The sequence below is a fragment of the Saccoglossus kowalevskii genome, chromosome 2, assembly GCF_978046115.1.
Source record: "Saccoglossus kowalevskii chromosome 2, keSacKowa6.1, whole genome shotgun sequence".
Classification (NCBI taxonomy): domain Eukaryota; kingdom Metazoa; phylum Hemichordata; class Enteropneusta; family Harrimaniidae; genus Saccoglossus; species Saccoglossus kowalevskii.
In genome coordinates, this window is record NC_140642.1 from 11,417,067 (window position 1) to 11,442,063 (window position 24,997).

At 36.2% G+C, this 24,997-nt stretch overlaps 1 protein-coding gene across 1 annotated transcript in view; it reads right to left on the reverse strand.

Moving 5' to 3' along the window:
* LOC102806895 (N-acetylgalactosaminyltransferase 7-like) overlaps positions 1–24,997 on the reverse strand; it is a 39,586-nt gene that overhangs the window by 10,677 nt on the left and 3,912 nt on the right. The window contains exons 2-5 of the mRNA XM_085504721.1: positions 15,819–16,135; positions 7,887–8,053; positions 2,916–3,129; positions 463–636 (exon numbers count right to left, since the gene is read on the reverse strand). Of these exons, the coding sequence (XP_085360847.1) occupies positions 463–636; positions 2,916–3,129; positions 7,887–8,053; positions 15,819–16,135 (872 nt within the window). The remainder of the gene's footprint in view (positions 1–462; positions 637–2,915; positions 3,130–7,886; positions 8,054–15,818; positions 16,136–24,997) is intronic.

Sequence of the window (24,997 nt, forward strand, 5' to 3'; positions counted from 1 at the left end):
CAAAAACACTCATCTAAATTAGATAATTAAAGATATCATTCTGAAATGAACAAATCTGAGAGAGGTCCTGAAGTACCTATATGTAAAGCATCAAAACAATCAGACTTGAAGTCAAAAATATCACTTCTTACCAAAAATATTCATCAAAATTGGAGAATTGAAGATATCATCACAAAATGAACAAATCAAAGCAATTGGACATGCAGTTTTCAACAACAAGTCGAAAAAGTAATTTTTTACCAAAAATGACAAACATATTCATCAAAATTAACAAATCTAAGAGAGGTCTGCTCAAGGTACATATACACCAAGTATCAAAGCAATAAGAATTGTAGTTTTCAAGAAGAAGTCGAAAAAGTAAAAAGTTGACACGGACGGCGGACGACAATTACTCATATGATAACAGTCTGTAAGCTCCGCTCGACAGAGTCGACAGCGGGGCTAAAAAGATACTATATTTACCTATATGGCTCAGTTTGATGTTTCCTTCTTTTGACCTCTTCTTCTGTGATAGGAACACGCTTGTAAAAAAACTCCCAATCAAATGCACCACGTGCTAGTTTACCATCTCCCTGTGGGTACACTCGAAAATCCATATTGTCAATGACATCTACTATTGGACATGTGACAGTTGACCTGCAGAAATAAATGTATTATAGATAAACATCAAACTTATTTTATCTCCATGACAACACATCTCTTTCCTTCATCACCTTGACATTTCAGGGGTTTCCAGTTTTGTTTTTACAATAACATTAAATGCTCAATATTTTTCACAAGGAAATTTAATTCTTTTTACAACTTTACGAATAGGCTATACGCCTATAATCAGCAATAATCACCAAACGTATATCTAAATTCTAAAGATGCTAAACTGTTTTTAGACTTTAATGACATAATGCATCCCAATATATTGGGAAATGATTGAAAAAACCCAATTGATGCGAGTTCATATCCCTAGAAAGTACCAAAATGTATGACCTTTAGGGGTCATGTATCAGTACCAGGATGTATGACCTTTAGGGGTCATGTATCAGTACCAGGTTGTGTGACCTTTCAGGGTCATATAACTACCAGGATGTATGACCTTTCAGGATCATATAACTACCAGGATGTATGACCTTCAGGGACCATGCATACTATTAGGATGCATGACCTTTTATATTAGGGGTCTTTCATGTGGCCCATTGCAGATTTTGCTTTAAATGTACAAATGACGTAATTTTACCAACTTACAGTGATTTAGTGAAACTAAAAAAAGTGCATACAAGTCAACATTATGAAATATTACAGGATCTATTGTAAAACTTCACCATATTTTTAGCAATAATTACTAATTACAATGAGCTGTGAATTAAATTTTTTATTTTCAAAACGAGCAATATCGTTTGTTCTGCAGAGGTTCAATTCAATTTTGAGTTAATATAACTGTGTTACTTAATTCTGCAGTGGCTACAATACATAATTCATAGTTAATGTGATTGCAAGACTTATTTCTCATGGCAACTGCAACAGTATCATGTTCAATTAAATAGAATTCAGATAAAAGTCTACAGACCATTATCAAAAGAAATGGTTGTGGTTGCTAGGGACGCACCCTAATATCAATTTATTAGTAATATTGTATCTATGATAGCCTGCTTGCAATCTCAATTATGCATATTAATGAGGTCATACAAAAAAATAGTAAATTTAAGCAAATTACAAACCAATTTAAGGTAGCGAGACTATTATTTGTGTTGAAAATTACGATTTTCACATTTATTTATTAATTGATGAAATGCACTATAAACTTTCATGTGATAAAGTCAACATAACATAGAATGTCATGTAAGTTGGTTAAAATGTAGATTTTCTGAAGGGAAGCAAGGCAGCCTCAGTAGTGTTTTCCAAAATCAACAACACAGGTTTAATCTGTGTGCCTATAAGTTTCAAAGATAAACTCAAGACAAAGCAATGTTAGGATGTGTTATCAGTAGCTATCTGACACACAATGAGTGTTTCCAAACATTTGAGTGGTTTGTCTCCGCCCCTGTTTGTTTCACAGATTAGGCATTTGCATATGAATGTGTCAGACACAAGGTCATACAGCCACTGAAAAAAATCATTGATTTTGGTGTTTTCATCTGCCGATTTTATCCAATTATCGCTATCTCATGTTTCCAATAGCCTTACACATTTGGATGTCCCTACACATGTTAAAACAGACCTTGATGGGGAAACAAATTGATTGTGCCGATAAACAAGTTTGAAAATCTTTGCTGTTACTTCATGGACGTTTTCTAGGAGTTTATGTTTTTCAAAATACAAGGTCTTTAACAAAACGTATACTTATTGTCGTCGGATTAACACCAAATTTTCACAGCTTTAAGGTGACAGTGAGAGAAACTTGAATGTGTCCAGACAAACTATTTCATCGATTATTTACCAACGAGTTGTGGTTTGAGTTGGGGGCAATGCGACTAAAACAGTAATTGAAATTCAGCACACTATTTTTTAAAACGCGTTGCTTGAATAAAACTGATCAGACACATTCAATTTACCAGACTATTGAACAACTAGGAAAAGTGAAAACAATACTTCTTATTGCCAGCATAAATGCGTAATTATTTTTTTTACAGAAAAAGTAATTTTTCACCTTTGATTGAGTAACGCGTCGTAGAATGCAGATACCGGCATGCAAAATACACTTGTGAAAAGCTTGAAATCTGGCGATTCTAAAAATATATACTTTCCTGGGTCTATTTGTAGTCATTTAGTCACAATTAGAAGATGAAAACAAGTATGCAAATAATAGTCCCGCTACCTTAAGTGATGCTCATAATAAGCTTGATTAAAACTTGTGTATTAATACAAACCAATCCACCTAACTAATGGGTAATGGTGTGATCACGTAAAATGACTGTCATAAATACCTATTCTGTGCAATAGGAGTAAGCAGCGGAGGTAACCAGTTGTATCCAACTTCACAGTGTGCATCTAACCATACAATAATTTTACCAACAGCCTGTGTAGCTCCATTCACTCTAGACCTTATCAAACCCTCTCTTCTCATGTTACGAACAAGTCTCACTTTTCCATTCAATATAGGATTATTTACATACTCTTCTAATTTTTCCTTCAAATGATCTGAGAATGAATAAATAACAAATTACACAAACATTAAAACTTGCATATCACAAGACCAGAATGTTTATGGTCTATTCCTATCACTCACATGACTAGAATGTCTATGGTCTATTCCTATCACTCACATGACTAGAATTTCCATGGTCTATTCCTATCACTCACATGACTAGAATTTCTATAGTCTATTCCTATCACTCACATGACTAGAATGTCTATGGTCTATTCCTATCACTAACATGACTAGAATGTATATGGTCTATTCCTATCACTCACATGACTAGAATGTCTATGGTCTATTTCTATCACTCACATGACTAGAATGTATATGGTCTATTCCTATCACTCACATGACTAGAATTTCTATGGTCTATTTCTATCACTCACATGACTAGAATGTATATGGTCTATTCCTATCACTCACATGACTAGAATTTCTATAGTCTATTCCTATCACTCACATGACTAGAATGTCCATGGTATATTCCTATCACTCACATGACTAGAATGTCTATGGTCTATTCCTATCACTCACATGACTAGAATGTCTATGGTCTATTCCTATCACTCACATGGCCAGAATGTCTATGGTTTATTCCATCACTCACATGACTAGAATGTCTATGGTCAATTCCTATCACTCACATGGCCAGAATGTCTATGGTTTATTCCATCACTAACATGACTAGAATGTCTATGGTCTAATCCTATCACTCACATGACTAGGATGCCTATGGTCTATTCCTATCACTCACATGACTAGAATGTCTATGGTCTATTCCTATCACTCACATGACTAGAATGTCTATGGTCTATTCCTATCACTCACATGACTAGAATGTCTATGGTCTAATCCTATCACTCACATGACCAGAATGCCTATGGTCTATTCCTATCATTCACATGACTAGAATGTCTATGGTCTAATCCTATCACTCACATGACTAGAATGTCTATGGTCTATTCCTATCACTCACATGCCTAGAATGTATATGGTCTATTCCTATCACTCACATGACTAGAATGTCTATGGTCTGATCCTATCACTCACATGACTAGAATGTCTATGGTCTATTCCTATCACTCACATGACTAGAATGTCTATGGTCTATTCCTATCACTCACATAACTAGAATGTCTATGGTCTATTCCTATCACTCACATGACTAGAATGTCTATGGTCTATTCCTATCACTCACGTGACTAGAATGTCTATGGTCTATTCCTATCATTCACATGACTAGAATGGCTATGGACTATTGCTATCACTCACATGACTAGAATGCATATGATCTATTCCTGTCACTCACATGACTAGAATGTCTATGGTCTATTCCATCACTCACTTGACTAGAATGTCTATGGTCTATTCCTATCACTCACATGACTAGAATATCTATGGTCTATTCCTATCACTCACATGACCAGAATGTCTATGGTCTATTCCATCACTCACTTGACTAGAATGTCTATGGTCTATTCCATCACTCACTTGACTAGAATGTCTATGGTCTATTCCTATCACTCACATGACTAGAATGCATATGATCTATTCCTATCACTCACATGACTAGAATGGCTATGGTCTATTCCTATCAGTCACATGACTAGAATGCATATGATCTATTCCTATCACTCACATGACTAGAATGTCTATGGTCTATTCCTATCACTCACATGACTAGAATTTCTATGTTCTCTTCCTATCACTCACATGACTAGAATGTCTATGGTCTATTTCTATCACTAACATGACTATGGCTAAGGTCTATTCCTATCACTCACATGACTAGAATGGCTATGGTCTATTCTTATCACTCACATGACTAGAATGTCTATGGTCTATTTCTATCACTCACATGACTAGAATGTATATGGTCTATTCCTATCACTCACATGACTAGAATTTCTATGGTCTATTTCTATCACTCACATGACTAGAATGTATATGGTCTATTCCTATCACTCACATGACTAGAATTTCTAGTCTATTTCTATCACTCACATGACTAGAATGTCCATGGTCTATTCCTATCACTCACATGACTAGAATGTCTGTGGTCTATTCCTATCACTCACATGACTAGAATGTCTATGGTCTATTCCTATCACTCACATGGCCAGAATGTCTATGGTTTATTCCATCACTCACATGACTAGAATGTCTATGGTCTAATCCTATCACTCACATGACTAGAATGCATATGGTATATTCCTATCACTCACATGACTAGAATGTATATGGTCTATTCCTATCACTCACATGACTAGAATGTCTATGGTCTATTCCTATCACTCACATGACTAGAATGGCTATGGTCTATTCCTATCACTCACATGACTATAATGGCTATGGTCTATTCTCATCACTCACATGACTAGAATGTCTATGGTCTATTTCTATCACTAACATGACTAGAATGTCTATGGTCTATTCCTATCACTCACATGACTAGAATGGCTATGGTCTATTCCTATCACTCACATGACTAGAATGGCTATGGTCTATTCCTATCACTCTCATGACTAGAATGTCTATGGTCTATTCCTATCACTCACATGACTATAATGGCTATGGTCTATTCCTATCACTCACATGACTAGAATGTCTATGGTCTATTGCTATCACTCACATGACTAGAATGTCTATGGTCTATTCCTATCACTCACATGACTAGAATGTCTATGGTCTATTGCTATCACTCACATGATTAGAATGTCTATGATCTATTCCTATCACTCACATGACTAGAATGTCTATGTTCTCTTCCTATCACTCACATGACTATAATGGCTATGGTCTATTCCTATCACTCACATGACTAGAATGTCTATAGTCTATTTCTATCACTAACATGACTATGGCTAAGGTCTATTCCTATCACTCACATGACTAGAATGGCTATGGTCTATTCTTATCACTCACATGACTAGAATGGCTAAGGTCTATTCCTATCACTCACATGACTAGAATGTCTATGGTCTATTCCTATCACTCACATGACTAGAATGGCTATGGTCTATTCCCATCACTCACATGACTAGAATGGCTATGGTCTATTCCTATCACTCACATGACTAGAATGACTATGGATCTATTCCTATCACTCACATGACTAGAATGTCTATGTTCTCTTCCTATCACTCACATGACTATAATGGCTATGGTCTATTCCTATCACTCACATGACTAGAATGTCTATGGTCTATTTCTATCACTAACATGACTATGGCTAAGGTCTATTCCTATCACTCACATGACTAGAATGGCTACGGTCTATTCTTATCACTCACATGACTAGAATGTCTATGGTCTATTCTTATCACTAACATGACTAGAATGGCTAAGGTCTATTCCTATCACTCACATGACTAGAATGGCTATGGTCTATTCTTATCACTCACATGACTAGAATGGCTAAGGTCTATTCCTATCACTCACATGACTAGAATGTCCATGGTCTATTTCTATCACTAACATGACTAGAATGGCTAAGGTCTATTCCTATTACTCACATGACTAGAATGTCTATGGTCTATTTCTATCACTAACATGACTAGAATGTCTATGGTCTATTCCTATCACTCACATGACTAGAATGGCTATGGTCTATTCCTATCACTCACATGACTAGAATGGCTATGGTCTATTCCTATCACTCACATGACTAGAATGGCTATGGTCAATTCCTATCACTCACATGACTATAATGGCTATGGTCTATTCCTATCACTCACATGACTAGAATGTCTATGTTCTCTTCCTATCACTCACATGACTAGAATGTCTATGGTCTATTTCTATCACTAACATGACTATGGCTAAGGTCTATTCCTATCACTCACATGACTAGAATGGCTATGGTCTATTCTTATCACTCACATGACTAGAATGTCTATGGTCTATTCCTATCACTAACATGACTAGAATGGCTAAGGTCTATTCCTATCACTCACATGACTAGAATGGCTATGGTCTATTCTTATCACTCACATGACTAGAATGGCTAAGGTCTATTTCTATCACTAACATGACTAGAATGGCTAAGGTCTATTCCTATTACTCACATGACTAGAATGGCTATGGTCTACTCCTATCACTCACATGACTAGAATGGCTATGGTCTATTCTTATCACTCACATGACTAGAATGTCTATAGTCTATTCCTATCACTCACATGACTAGAATGTCTATGGTCTATTTCTATCACTCACATGACTAGAATGGCTAAGGTCTATTCTTATCACTCACATGACTAGAATGTCTATAGTCTATTCCTATCACTCACATGACTAGAATGTCTATGGTCTATTTCTATCACTCACATGACTAGAATGTCTATGGTCTATTCCTATCACTCACATGACTAGAATGTCTATGGTCTATTCTTATCATTCACATGACTAGAATGGCTATAGTCTATTCCTATCACTCACATGACTAGAATGGCTATGGTCTATTCCTATCACTCACATGACTAGAATGTCTATGGTCTATTCTTATCATTCACATGACTAGAATGGTTATGGTCTATTCCTATCACTCACATGACTAGAATGTCTATGGTCTATTCTTATCACTCACATGACTAGATGTCTATGGTCTATTCCTATCACTCACATGACTAGAATGTCTATGGTCTATTCCAATCACTCACATGACTAGATGGCTATGGTCTATTCCTATCACTCACATGACCAGAATAAATATGGTTCCCTCCTTCAATTCAAATTGTGAGAAACAATTGGTTTCTTCTACCTTTGTCACTGAAATCATCAACAAGTATAACTTCTTCTAAAAGATGAATGGGACTTCTACTAACAATGCTGTGTACTGTTCTAAGCAATGTTGACCATCCCTCATTGTGAAACACAATCACAACACTGGCTTTGGGTAAATCAACTGGGTAATGCCAAAACATACACCTACAAAAAAACAGACAGTATATGTTTAGACCAATCTATGAGGGTACACTATACCATATGATTAGACCACTCCTTTATGGTTTGACCCCCCCCCCCCCCCATCCGTGACCCAGTGTGATAAGTTCGTCACAAAGTGTGATATATATATATTCAGCAATGACGATACATAGTGAGCTGGTGTTGTAACTGCTTACCAAATGGATTACTGGGGCACATTCACTGAATTCAGTACTTATCGATTGGCCATATAGTGATAACGTGTGGAGGAAAGTTGATTTCTTTTTATTGTATCAAATTTGATTCTTGTGGCATGTCAATCCTTGACACATCATCTTGTATGGTTTGCAAGCTGCATTCCTTCCTTTGATTAAGTAGCAATGCAATTTCCAGCAAATATAGGTGTGATCACTTTGATATACTAACATCAAGTTTCAGTCACTGTATGCCTTTCTTCTCATACCAAATATCATGTCTCAATCCGTGTTTCAATGAATTACAATTACCTACACAATTTTGTTTTCACATATATACTGTGATGTAGATTAATCCCCAATGAAACAAATTATATATGAACAGATTAATGAATTTAAAAAATGGCATCAGACAATTAAATTGTTCAAAAATGACTTGAAATAGTCTTTAAATTAGTTTAACAAATTCAGTTTTCATGGGAAAAAAATCAATATTATAAAACCATAATTAGTTTGTCAGATTAATAGGATATAAGTGTAGATCACAGAATAAACGGTAAAAGTCCTGACTCTTCTGAAACTATATATTGCTATAATAGGAAATAAGTCAGAACAATCACAGCTACTGGCCAAGACAGCATTTTTTCACACAAAAATAAATTCTTTACAGACTGGACAATAGTCTGCATGAAAGCATGATTTATATCAACTTTGAATAGTATCGTACAGGGGTCATTTTTATGGATAATCACCAACATGTGATTAACTTTTGGAATAGTCCAACCTTCAGATGACACTGTTATTGTAAAGTTATAAGTCCATTATCAAACGATGCCCACCAGAAGTATTTGGACTGAATTCCAAGAGAATTGATGACTATATCGGTGAATTGTGATTTAATAAATAGTTTATCTGTGTGTCCTAGTTTCACTACTAATACTAATTTCTGCATTACTACATCTCAAGTCTGCACCACAGGACATATTCAAAAGAACACTTCCAAAAAAAGGTTCATGTCGGTGATAGTAAAGAGCGGAGGCAAATACATCTAATTTATAAGCAGAATTGCTGGTAGGAGTAAAGTAGGTATTGCAATTTGTATTACTGTTTGGACAGAATATTATGGGTATGTTGTCCTACTAGCCACTAAAATGTTGGCAGTCATGAATGGGCTGACAAGAAACTATTTTTGGCTGGTGGTTGTAGGCTCAATGACCAGATGCAAAACAGTTGATGCAAGAGTGCTGGCGTTCCTTCGGAAATGGGTTGTTGCAGTTTCTGCTGTTAAAATCTACACAATCTGTTTGTTATTGTGTGGTTGTTGGTACTTTGCTGTCACTGGTAGCTCCAGTAAAATGGATTTATGTGAGCTTTTTGCATATACAATCAATCCAAACAGGTTAGGATAAGCAAATATTATTTCTACTGGAAATGTAATTGAGCCCTCATCTATGGTTTTTAATCCTTTCAATGTCAGGAAGTTGAAGTTTAGTATCCACAAAAACAATGAACTTAAAACAATGAACTTAAACTACATTGACATATATATACTACCAGAGTACTAATGTATACTAAATATATTATATACATAATATAGGAAATATTACATAATTTAACAATAATAAATCAAATTAAATAAATAACATTTAATTTTCATCAAGAAAAAGAGCTGCTCTGATATTTTTTACTGAATGGTACTTTGGTTTTATTTCTTAAAGATACAAGAAAACTGTTCCACAATTTAACAGCTGAATAAAATACAGCGAATTGACCGATTGATGAATTCATCCATTGCGCATTAAAGTCGATCATCACAGTAAATACAGCGAATTGACCGATTGATGAATTCATCCATTGCGCAATGAAGTTGATCATCACAGTAAATACAGCGAATTGACCGATTGATGAATTCATCCATTGCGCAATGAAGTCGATCATCACAGTAAATACAGCGAATTGACCGATTGATGAATTCATTTATTGCGCAATGAAGTCGATCATCACAGTAAATACAGCGAATTGACCGATTGATGAATTCATCTATTCCGCAATGAAGTTGATCATCACAGTAAATACAGCGAAATGACCGATTGATGAATTCATCCATTGCGCAATAAAGTCGATCATCACAGTAAATACAGCGAATTGACCGATTGATGAATTCATCTATTGCGCAATGAAGTCGATCATCACAGTAAATACAGCGAATTGACCGATTGATGAATTCATCTATTGCGCAATGAAGTCGATCACAGTAAATACAGCGAATTGACCGATTGATGAATTCATCCATTGCGCAATGAAGTCGATCATCACAGTAAATACAGCGAATTGACCGATTGATGAATTCATCCATTGCGCAATGAAGTCGATCATCACAGTAAATACAGCGAATTGACCGATTGATGAATTCATCCATTGCGCAATGAAGTCGATCATCACAGTAAATACAGCGAATTGACCGATTGATGAATTCAACCATTGCGCAATAAAGTCGATCATCACAGTAAATACAGCGAATTGACCGATTGATGAATTCATCCATTGCGCAATGAAGTCGATCATCACAGTAAATACAGCGAATTGACCGATTGATGAATTCATCCATTGCGCAATGAAGTCGATCATCACAGTAAATACAGTGAATTGACCGACTGATGAATTCATCTATTGCGCAATGAAGTCGATCATCACAGTAAATACAGCGAATTGACCGATTGATGAATTCATCCATTGCGCAATGAAGTCGATCATCACAGTAAATACAGCGAATTGACCGATTGATGAATTCATCCATTGCGCAATGAAGTCGATCATCACAGTAAATACAGCGAATTGACCGATTGATGAATTCATCCATTGCGCAATGAAGTCGATCATCACAGTAAATACAGCGAATTGACCGATTGATGAATTCATCCATTGCGCAATGAAGTCGATCATCACAGTAAATACAGCGAATTGACCGATTGATGAATTCATCTATTGCGCAATAAAGTCGATCATCACAGTAAATACAGCGAATTGACCGATTGATGAATTCATCCATTGCGCAATGAAGTCGATCATCACAGTAAATACAGCGAATTGACCGATTGATGAATTCATCCATTGCGCAATGAAGTCGATCATCACAGTAAATACAGCGAATTGACCGATTGATGAATTCATCCATTGCGCAATGAAGTCGATCATCACAGTAAATACAGCGAATTGACTGATTGATGAATTCATCTATTGCGCAATAAAGTCGATCATCACAGTAAATACAGCGAATTGACTGATTGATGAATTCATCCATTGCGCAATGAAGTCGATCATCACAGTAAATACAGCGAATTGACCGATTGATGAATTCATCCATTGCGCAATGAAGTCGATCATCACAGTAAATACAGCGAATTGACCGATTGATGAATTCATCCATTGCGCAATGAAGTCGATCATCACAGTAAATACAGCGAATTGACCGATTGATGAATTCATCCATTGTGCAATGAAGTCAATCATCACAGTAAATACAGCGAATTGACCGATTGATGAAATCATCCATTGCGCAATGAAGTCGATCATCACAGTAAATACAGCGAATTGACCGATTGATGAATTCATCCATTGCGCAATGAAGTCGATCATCACAGTAAATACAGCGAATTGACCGATTGATGAATTCATCTATTGCGCAATGAAGTCGATCATCACAGTAAATACAGCGAATTGACCGATTGATGAATTCATCCATTGCGCAATGAAGTCGATCATCACAATAAATACGGCGAATTGACCGATTGATGAATTCATCCATTGCGCAATGAAGTCGATCATCACAGTAAATACAGCGAATTGACCGATTGATGAATTCAACCATTGCGCAATGAAGTCGATCATCACAGTAAATACAGCGAATTGACCGATTGATGAATTCAACCATTGCGCAATGAAGTCGATCATCACAGTAATTCTGTCGTGTATTGTGTATATGTGCATAGGTTAGGTTTTAAGTGAACATATTGTATGTCAAGTTGTCATTTATGATATCATGCTTACAGAGTACTACCCGGTAGTATTAAATGGAGAAAATCTGGTAGGTATTTCCCCATACCTCTAATCCATATGTGAGGCTAAGTGTGACTGCAGGTAGGTATTTCCCCATACCTCTAATCCATATGTGAGGCTAAGTGTGTCTGCTGGTAGGTATTTCCCCATACCTCTAATCCATATGTGAGGCTAAGTGTGTCTGCTGGTAGGTATTTCCCCATACCTCTAATCCATATGTGAGGCTAAGTGTGACTGCTGGTAGGTATTTCCCCATACCTCTAATCCATATGTGAGGCTAAGTGTGACTGCAGGTAGGTATTTCCCCATACCTCTAATCCATATGTGAGGCTAAGTGTGTCTGCTGGTAGGTATTTCCCTATACCTCTAATCCATATGTGAGGCTAAGTGTGTCTGCTGGTAGGTATTTCCCCATACCTCTAATCCATATGTGAGGCTAAGTGTGACTGCTGGTAGGTATTTCCCCATACCTCTAATCCATATGTGAGGCTAAGTGTGACTGCTGGTAGGTATTTCCCCATACCTCTAATCCATATGTGAGGCTAAGTGTGTCTGCTGGTAGGTATTTCCCCATACATTTGTGTACCTCTAATCCATATGTGAGGCTAAGTGTGTCTGCTGGTAGGTATTTCCCCATACCTCTAATCCATATGTGAGGCTAAGTGTGACTGCAGGTAGGTATTTCCCCATACCTCTAATCCATATGTGAGGCTAAGTGTGTCTGCTGGTAGGTATTTCCCCATACCTCTAATCCATATGTGAGGCTAAGTGTGTCTGCTGGTAGGTATTTCCCCATAACTCTAATCCATATGTGAGGCTAAGTGTGTCTGCTGGTAGGTATTTCCCCATACCTCTAATCCATATGTGAGGCTAAGAGTGACTGCAGGTAGGTATTTCCCCATACCTCTAATCCATATGTGAGGCTAAGTGTGACTGCAGGTAGGTATTTCTCCATACCTCTAATCCATATGTGAGGCTAAGTGTGTCTGCTGGTAGGTATTTCCCCATACCTCTAATCCATACATGTATGTGAGGCTAAGTGTGACTGCAGGTAGGTATTTCCCCATACCTCTAATCCATATGTGAGGCTAAGTGTGACTGCAGGTAGGTATTTCCCCATACCTCTAATCCATATGTGAGGCTAAGTGTGACTGCAGGTAGGTATTTCCCCATACCTCTAATCCATATGTAAGGCTAAGTGTGACTGCAGGTAGGTATTTCCCCATATCTCTAATCCATATGTGAGGCTGAGTGTGTCTGCAGGTATGTATTTCCCCATACCTCTAATCCATATGTGAGGCTAAGTGTGTCTGCTGGTAGGTATTTCCCCCATACCTCTAATCCATATGTAAGGCTAAGTGTGACTGCAGGTAGGTATTTCCCCATACCTCTAATCCATATGTGAGGCTGAGTGTGTCTGCAGGTATGTATTTCCCCATACCTCTAATCCATATGTGAGGCTAAGTGTGACTGCAGGTAGGTATTTCCCCATACCTCTAATCCATATGTGAGGCTAAGTGTGTCTGCTGGTAGGTATTTCCCCATACCTCTAATCCATATGTGAGGCTAAGTGTGTCTGCTGGTAGGTATTTCCCCATACCTCTAATCCATATGTGAGGCTAAGTGTGACTGCTGGTATGTATTTCCCCATACCTCTAATCCATATGTGAGGCTGAGTGTGACTGCAGGTAGGTATTTCCCCATACCTCTAATCCATATGTGAGGCTAAGTGTGACTGCTGGTAGGTATTTCCCCATACCTCTAATCCATATGTGAGGCTAAATGTGTCTGCTGGTAGGTATTTCCCCATACCTCTAATCCATATGTGAGGCTAAGTGTGTCTGCTGGTAGGTATTTCCCCATACCTCTAATCCATATGTAAGGCTAAGTGTGACTGCAGGTAGGTATTTCCCCATACCTCTAATCCATATGTGAGGCTAAGTGTGACTGCTGGTAGGTATTTCCCCATACCTCTAATCCATATGTGAGGCTAAATGTGTCTGCTGGTAGGTATTTCCCCATACCTCTAATCCATATGTGAGGCTAAGTGTGTCTGCTGGTAGGTATTTCCCCATACCTCTAATCCATATGTGAGGCTAAGTGTGACTGCAGGTATGTATTTCCCCATACCTCTAATCCATATGTGAGGCTAAGTGTGTCTGCTGGTAGGTATTTCCCCATACCTCTAATCCATATGTGAGGCTAAGTGTGTCTGCAGGTATGTATTTCCCCATACCTCTAATCCATATGTGAGGCTGAGTGTGACTGCAGGTATGTATTTCCCTATACCTCTAATCCATATGTGAGGCTAAGTGTGACTGCAGGTATGTATTTCCCCATACCTCTAATCCATATGTGAGGCTGAGTGTGACTGCAGGTAAGTATTTCCCCATACCTCTAATCCATATGTGAGGCTAAGTGTGACTGCAGGTATGTATTTCCCCATACCTCTAATCCATATGTGAGGCTGAGTGTGACTGCAGGTAGGTATTTCCCCATACCTCTAATCCATATGTGAGGCTGAGTGTGACTGCAGGTAGGTATTTCCCCATACCTCTAATCCATATGTGAGGCTAAGTGTGACTGCAGGTAGGTATTTCCCCATACCTCTAATCCATATGTAAGGCTAAGTGTGTCTGCAGGTATGTATTTCCCCATACCTCTAATCCATATGTGAGGCTAAGTGTGTCTGCAGGTATGTATTTCCCCATACCTCTAATCCATATGTGAGGCTAAGTGTGACTGCAGGTATGTATTTCCCTATACCTCTAATCCATATGTAAGGCTAAGTGTGTCTGCATGTATGTATTTCCCCATACCTCTAATCCATATGTGAGGCTAAGTGTGACTGCAGGTAGGTATTTCCCCATACCTCTAATCCATATGTGAGGCTAAGTGTGACTGCAGGTATGTATATCCCCATACCTCTAATCCATATGTGAGGCTGAGTGTGACTGCAGGTATGTATTTCCCCATACCTCTAATCCATATGTGAGGCTGAGTGTGACTGCAGGTATGTATTTCCCCATACCTCTAATCCATATGTAAGGCTAAGTGTGACTGCAGGTAGGTATTTCCCCATACCTCTAATCCATATGTGAGGCTAAGTGTGACTGCAGGTAGGTATTTCCCCATACCTCTAATCCATATGTGAGGCTAAGTGTGACTGCAGGTATGTATTTCCCTATACCTCTAATCCATATGTAAGGCTGAATCAAGGATTTACAGAGTAATAAAATATTATGCTGCGGTCTAAGTTTTAATAACATGCCATTTTTTTCTATCATCCGATAAGACCATGGATATGATGAGACCCTATGCCTGATTGTTGAACCCTACTTATATAATGAGATCATAGATATGTAACTGACTCTCCATCTCAGGTTGGTGATCGAGTCATCTCCATAAGATTAGATCATGGTGAGTACCCATCCATAATTGTTAAGCCTTCCCAATATGATGAGACCATGGATATATCAAGTCCCAAAATAAAGAATACGTGTAGTACATATACTTACTCTAAAGCTCGCAGATCTTTTATTTCTCTGTCTAACGAAATTTTGTCGCTGATGTATTGATTAAAGGAGTATTCACGAATTCCTTTATCCACCATTTGTTTTTCTGATTGTTCAAATTTCACAGCGACACCTTTTTCGCCAAGGCCATCAAGCTTTAGTACGGGTTGTGGTTCATAGTTTCCATGTGTGTCTCTCAGCACAGCGCCCTCTAGAAGTAGTGGTGGACTATACGAGCCATTCCTCTTTGTAGGTTGCATTGCATCATGGGAATCTGTTATTTGGTTAGTAATTTCTCCTGGATGAAAATTGGAAGAATCCTGAAAACAATAAAATTAACACTTGAGACAATTTTTAATATACCGTACCTTGTAAAAATGAAAAACTAGAGAGCAGTCTAGTGAGACGTATTATTTTCACTAGTATTTCCAAACGATGATAATTAAAACTTCTCAGAGTGGTCTGATATTCTCAGTGTTTAATGAAGAGAATCTCAATTTTCCCAATTTGTTGGTGAGAATTAACATCTCAAAACAGACTTACGGGAATTCTGATTCTCACCAGTTTTCTACAAACTGTTGTTACAATGTATTCTTAGTGACAACTTATTTTGTTTTTAACCATGAGGGCGCTGTTTATATATAGCTACAATGTAAGTGACTGCAAAATTAAAAACGTGGAAAATCAAAGTCAATCCATTGGGTTTTTGTGGTATGGTCTACAAACTTTAGTTACTTATGAATCTTTGGAATGTACAAATTGCATGATCCAATTTTAGTGCCATTGATATTTTTATATCTTAAGAAGTAATTAAGATGAACGAGGATACCGCACAGTGCAGCAGAAGTACTGATAGCCATGCAGTGGAGGTAGATGCAACCATGTACTGTCTGAGAGCATACTTTGCGGTATCCTCGTAATAACCTTATTATTATACATCTTTTCCTCCTAAGAATACATCATGGGAATGCCAACATTCAAAAAATGCAGAAGTGAAATTTAAAATGAAGTACCCTGGGGCTGCCATGTTTGTTTTTATTTTTAGAGGACGCTTACGCACATAATCGTACTGTATTTGGAATTCGCACTTCTTGTATATTACAGTGACAGATGTATAATAATGACCTGTTATGACTACAACTTGCTTGTTGATTTGTCATCCTAAGAGTTGTGTTGACTTCCAGTAAAAACATAAAATGCATGTAGACATAACTACTGTGTAAAAATATGCCTGTACTAAAATACAACATTCAAAATAAATTTGATATCACAGTGCTAACTGCATAGGAATGAAGATCCCAGTACATGACAACTGACAGCAAATAAGATTGCCTAAATTATAAATTTTTTTTTTTGCTGGTATAAACATGAACAAGCCAATGCGAGCAGGCATTCAATCAAGGCTGAAATACAAAAATACCCTTCAAAATGAGCATTTGTTATCATCAGGATATCTGTGATGGATCAACGCTACTGTTGAGTAAGAGTATCTGATTGACACTGGTCGAAGGCGCTGTTGTGACCATAATCACTTGTAACCAGCCCCATGTACATTATATCAACCTCATGTACATTAAAACAGGGGTTGTATATAGTGCACAGGTCTGGGGTGTTTCCTGTCGAGTGATGTATGTTACTGACGTATTATGGGTTTGTCAGTTCTGCAAATGATCACAAAGCCAGAGTTATATATAGATTCCAGATGTGTGGAGGAAGGCAATATGGTGTACTGACAAGGGATGATAGAGACTTTTATAATGATGTGTGTTTGCTTGCATTCTTGATAACATATTCAATATCATTTTTACATGTATTGAATAAAAGTTAGTGGGAAAAAGAAATATTGCGTATTCAGACTTAATGCATCTTTGCCAATCAAGGTTCATTATTTTGGTTATTACCGATAATGTTAAAGCACTATTTCATGAAAAATTTAAAGTGATTTATCATCAGAATTTCCTAACAATTACAGACAACCACAAGTACCAATTTTATAAATACATATGATTTTTTCACTACCCCGGTAATCGTAACCAAACAAAATGGGAGATAGGTTGAGAACTTTTTACTGAAATTTACTTATACACCTGACACTGGAAATAATACAATTTATTTCATCCAAAAAATGCGGTACAGATGTGTTCGAAAGTGTTAGAGATGCATTAGAATGTCTTCCTTATTTGGAAATTGTTCAGGTAGTATCATGTTTACACCACATTATACACTCTCCTCTGTTGACATCGGATGCAGAAGCATATTAGGACATGATCGACATAAATGGAATCACTCAACGCAAACCTTTGCACAGCACAAAAGATTTTGTGTATAACCTTATATACACCTTTTCTAGACTAAAAAAACAGAGCAGTGTAAAGTTGTGTTTATACAGTTTTGGGTTTGAGTCTGACAGCACTCGTATACATAACATTGAAAACAGCCTTGGCTTCACCTGCATCACTCGCAATTTGCAACATCTCAATGTACTGGGACGTGAAGGATTACCAAGAATCTGAACCTGAATTGTGCTGTGGTAGCATTTACTAATTTGTATATAAAAAAATGTCGACAGTAGTTATCAACAAGTTCTGCCAAGGCAGCATTTCATTACTACATATTATTATATTAGTTTCTGAAGATGACGTGATGTGACTTGACAAATACTTTTGCTAGCCAGTTTTTAATAGGTTACATGAAAGCTTAAGAGAGTGGTCACAGCCTTTCGTATGGTCTGATCTGGTACCATCTGAATGGAGTCAATGAAGTATGTATACGCATGTGGTGAGTTTGGTTATGCAAATTTGGAACACATCACTGATGGTACCTGTTGGTGAACTAGCTCTGAAAGCAAAAGTGATATTTTAACTGTTCTTTTTTTTCTATAAAGTGAAATACAGTTATTACAAAAATACCAGATTTTCGGCTCTCGTACATAGTACGTTTTGGCATATATGCTCACTGAATATTTAGTTTGTGTTTTCATTGATCAGGCGCTGAGAGTACAGTACAATAACGAAAATTATTGTAGTGCTTAGGGCCATGTTACGGAGCTAGGCATATAATATAAGGTTATTACGAAGATACCTCAAAGTATGCAGTACAGTGGGAGTATGCGATGCGAAGGCGTACTGTCAATCATTCCACATTTGGAATTCGCATTTTCTTATATGGTAGGATGAAAATACCCTGTAAAATATCGCAAAATTACGGCACGCTGTAACTTATGTCATTACGAAGACAGATGTATAATAATACGTATTATTATACCTCATTTGTATTTGCACATTGATATATTTGCATATTAACTTTCAAGAGCCAAATTCATATTCTGAGTTTGCGCAGACATGATGTAATTCTAAAAATGGCTGCTTTTCATCTAGTTGAAATTTGTCTAAGTTCTCAATGCATGAAAACAGATCAAACTACTGTAACATGGTGTGCTTAAAAGGTATGGTATACTTGGGTGGGGTTGTCTTCTATATGAATATTCATAACATGACCATATCAGTCAGAAATCGCTGCACTGTATAATTTGCTATAGCATTGAAACTTGAATTTCACATATGGCATTCCAGATTTATAATTGCCTGATATCACATAATTTGATGTTTATGCTTCAATTTATTTCAACAAGGTAATTTTATGACCACATGTGTATCACACATTGATGTAGGTTTCATTGCATTGTTCATCAAACCAGAAATGTACAGCTGTATTGGATTTCATTTAGGTTTGCATGAGTGACCTCAGGGCAGTGTACTGTTTTTTATTTGTGTGCACCACATCATGTGAAAACAAGGCTCCTGTAATATCAGACGGTCACTCGTAGCTTGTTTATACCTTTCAACAAGCAGACTGTCAGCAGATATACTGTAGAATCTTTTATTTTAGCTAGAATTTATTTTCGCTGAAAATACTTTTTGGATATTTTGTATGGAATTTACTTTCACTGATTTTATATGAATTGAATGTAAAATATAGGAAAAAGGTATATTCGCTGGATTTTATTTTCACGGAATCATTCCTTCAGCGAAAATAGCGAAAATTAATTCCAAGCGAAAATAAAGTATTTTACAGTAGCTACACTGATGTACATTTTGCAAGCAATCTGTACTACAGCGTAACAGAGAAGCCTGCCTCTGTGCAGAGTGAATTAAAGGCAGGAGATTTGATGAAGGACATATTACCACAATATTGCATATTATTAGAAATCTGTCACCGTAACGCCATACGTGTGCCATGTTTTTGCGGTATTGCACTGGGTATTTTCATCCTATCATATTAGGAAAAGCGAATTCTAAATGTGGAATGATTATGCGCATAAGCGTTCTCTAATAATAAAAAACAAACATGACTGGACCCCACACTAAACTGTTTTGGATTTCGACATTCCCATGACATAATCCTGAGTGAAAAAGATGTATAACAATAAGGTTATTACGAGGATACCGCAAAATATGCACTCGGACAGTATGCGGTTGCATCGACCTCCGCTGCGTGTTGGTCGATCCTCTAGCTGTACTGTCTTCAAGCATATTTGCAGTATTCTCGAAATAACCTCATAGTATTGAATCATTGACCATAAATGTGTGAGATGAACAAAGTGAAAACCATCCCATCAAAAGTACTGAAGTTGATAATATCATTTTTTACTAAAACCAACAAAATTAGAGAATATAATCATTAGAGAATGAACAAATCTGAGAGATGTCATCTGAAGTACCTATATATCAATCAATCAGATTGTCAGATCACTGTATATCTCTAATGATATGTACATAGCATGCATAAGTTTTTGTCATCATCATTTTCAACACTAAAACAACAATTAACAAACACTGCATGGAGCATATCTTCAACCGATATTTGCCCATAAATAGAATGGTACTGTAGAATAATTTATTTTCGCTTGGAATTTATTTTCGCTGACGGAATGATTCAGTGAAAATAAAATCCAGCGAATATACTTTTTTTCTTATATTTCACATTCAACTCATCAAAAATCAGTGAAAATAAATTCCATACAAAACAACCAAAAAGCCTTTTCAGCGAAAATTAATTCCAGTTAAAATAAAATATTTTACAGTACACAAAATTGACAAATTATTGGCCATTATTTTAAAATAGTCAGTACACTGAGTGCACTCTACTAAATGGAAACATGTTCAAAATAACAGAATACCATGACCTCGCCTTGATGTTTGTGGGGTAAGGAAGTTACAGAAGCAGGATACACTACATCATTTGTGAAAATAAATTTCATACCCGACACCGTATTTGTAAATGCATACATACAAGTTCATACTAAACAAGGAAACTAACAAAAACAGCCCAAAGCCCAGGGGAACAAAATCAGTTTTTACTCAAAATCACTCATTTGCATTACATATCTTCTTCTTCAATTCGTGTGAATTCTTCATTGCATATGAAACCACTTTCATATACTTTCATCCTGCACACTGTATAATGATCAAAATCTCTTTCTGTCGTCCATGGTAAGGTGACATATATTTTCCATTATAGCATTCACAAATAATTGGCAGGTTTATTTGGTGTCAGTGTATAATAATTTACTAAGCATTCGCCAATATTTCATTTCAGTATGGTATGCAATATTTAATCCGACCCATACTGCAATCATAACACTGAATTGTTCATCATAAGTAAATCTTAAAAAAAAAACATGATATGTCTAGACTACTTAATGAATAACATGTTTAGTACACAGACCAAGAATTTACAGAGACTCTAAAATATACTTATCCTGAATTGTATGCTTCATTAGATGTTATGCCAGAATATGGCTTATGACAATTACTCCAAATGACAATAATAGGACAAATATTGATACAATCTGATCAGAAATTTTAGTATTGAGTGATATATCTGATTTCATCTGATCAGAATCATTCTTTAGCACTTTCAGTAAAAATTTATTTTAATTATTCTTGCTTGAACATGATAAAAAAATTTAGCACATTTTTGGTTCCATGTCAACAAGAAGGTTAAACAAATTTGTATTCGAATCTGGACAGAATTTAGTATGAGCAAGATTGCATATTGGATATTAATTAAAACACAAAAAGGTGAACCATTTCAAATCTTGAAGATGAATTTCAAAGTCAGGAATATTATTATTCTCCATGATTCCAAATGGCCCACCCCTTATTTAGATTATTGTGAATAGATGACTATATATGTTGAGAGCCTCTCAAACTAATATTATTTATTAAAATAGATTTTTCTACAATTATCACTTTTTGCTATAAACCCATTGTAAAAGTTTTTACAATAAATTTATTATTATTATTATTATTATTATTTGATTTTTGTTGTATTGATATATTGGTGGATTAAGATAAATACATATAAGCCAGGATTTATAAGATACAGGTATGCAAGTATGTGATGAAGATTACCGTTAAAGTCCTATTATAAACCGCGGTTTATATTACAATGTATCAATTTAAAAATTGGGATCAAAAGCTCAAGTTCGGGGTGCGGTTTCTATTACGTTCATACTGCAATCACTAAATGGGCGTGGTCATTTTTTGTCCACAACACATGCACAAAACAAACAATACACCGTACAATCTCTTGAATAGGCGTCGGGGAAGAGTGAAAGGCCTTATTTTGGTTCTAAAATAGGCGTTACGAAATGTTGAAAAATTACAGTCAATCAAAAAAAAATTCTACATGATACAAAAAATACTCAGTATTTTTAATGTAATATGCATTTATTTTTTTAATTTTCTTGGTAACGAAAAGTATATTCTAACAGAAGTTTCAAATAAAAACACGAATGCACTGCTTAGTAGCAAATGATCACATAACGGTAGCTCGATCCGGCCATGCTGCTGGTCACAAGTGAATAACTTACTTGGGCAGAGCTCCAGAAGGAGTACCTACACTTTATGCAAATTTTTTTTAAATTATGCTAATTTATTCATGACGTAGCAGTTTCTGTGCTCATGAATATTCATTAATTTGTGGGTCAATACATTTTAAAAGGGGCGATATATTATTTTTGGGGGAAGAGTTAGAAAGGGGGATTAGCAATCCTTAGGGGGTCAATACAAAAGAAGGGACCCATTTGGAGAGCAGCCATGCTCCTCATGTCTGTTGTTGCACGTGACCTACAGCTGTCAACTGTGTTCGTTCTTCGACTGTGTTCGTTCTTCGACGACTTCGACTGGCTTCCATGTGGGGTAGTATTCTTGTGTTCTGTTTGACTTGAGTTTTTGAATCCGCTGTTTATGTTTTTAACGTCTTTCATGTCTTTTGTAGGAGTGTCCAATCCATGATTCGAACTTGCGATCTTTGAGTTCCCAGCGCACTGTCTTGTCCTCTGTACCACGAGTGTCTTCACACAGGAGTTAGGATTTAAGTCCTATTCATAGGAGCACTGTCTTCACTAGCATTCAAAAATCTAAACATACTGGATTCGAACCAGCGATCGCTCATATTGCTGACATAGTACAAATCAACTGAGCTATGTGGGTAGTCATGCAAATTAAATAATTTGTTGTCATATTTAGCTTTATTGCCAAATGGCGTTTGCGAGAAAAAGATGGGCAGGCAAGGGAATTGAACCCAGGTCCTCCTGATCACTATGCAGAGAACTGACCCACAAGACCACATTGGATTGACTGGATGTGTTTGCATTTGATAAGACTATATAGTGTGTATATATATAGAAATACAACATATTTCTATTATTGAGTTACAATTGTCCAAAAAATTGCCAATTTTGTGTTTTTACTTGTGTAAACTATATGCATGCCATAACCCGTTAGTGTACATCTTGCCAATTGGGTGTTTGCCATTTGCGTTGCCCATACCTGACCCGACCCTAACCCTAATGTCAAGACACATTCCTGTTAATAATTCCGTTGCCCATACCTGACCCGACCCTAACCCTAATGCCAAGACACGTTTTTGTTTATAATTGCTCAATAATGATACTCTGTTGTGCACTGTCTGCGGGTAAGTTGCATTGATGTCAACTGATTAAACAAGTCGCATTTAAGTAATTTCCACTATTAACAAGTGGTTAAATTGTGACAATAAATGTGTGGACAAATATTTGAGATTAATTTTGGTGTAGACAACTCTCGTTTAATTATTTTACACCATTACAAGTTGTTAAATTGAGAGAATAAATGTCTCAACAAATATTAAATACTTAGTTTGATGTAAACAACTCACGTTTGATTAATTCCCACAATTACAGGTTGTTAAATTGAAAGAATAAATGTGCGGACAAATATTTTAGACTTATTTTTGTGTAGACATCTCTCGTTTGATTAATTCCCACAATTACATGTTGTTAAATTGAGAAAATAAATGTGCGGACAAATATTTTAGACTTATTTTGGTGTAGAGCTCTCGTTTAATTATTTTACACCATTCCAAGTTGTTAAATTGAGAGAATAAATGTATGGACAAATATTTTAGACTTATTTTGGTGTAGACAGCTCTCGTTTGATTAATTCCCACAATTACAAGTTGTTAAATTGAGAGAATAAATGTGCGGACAAATATTTTAGACTTATTTTGGTGTAGACAGCTCTCGTTTAATTATTTTACACCATTACAAGTTGTTAAATTGAGAGAATAAATGTGCGGACAAATATTTTAGACTTATTTTGGTGTAGACAACTCTCGTTTAATTATTTTACACCATTACAAGTTGTTAAATTGAGAGAATAAATGTATGGACAAATATTTTAGACTTATTTTGGTGTAGACAGCTCTCGTTTAATTATTTCACACCATTACAAGTTGTTAAATTGAGAGAATAAATATGCGGACAAATATTTTAGACTTATTTTAGTGTAGACAGCTCTCGTTTAATTATTTTACACCATTACAAGTTGTTAAATTGAGAGAATAAATGTGCGGACAAATATTTTAGACTTATTTTGGTGTAGACAACTCTCGTTTAATTATTTTACACCATTACAAGTTGTTAAATTGAGAGAATAAATGTATGGACAAGTATTTGAAACTTATTTTGGTGTAGACAACTCTCATTTGATTAATTCCAACAATTACAAGTTCTTAAATTGACAGAATGAATGTATGGACAAATATTGACCATTATATTTGTGAGTAAATACCTGTTGTTTAATTAATTTCCACCTCTACAAGGTTGAGAGAATAAATGTGTCGACAAATATTTG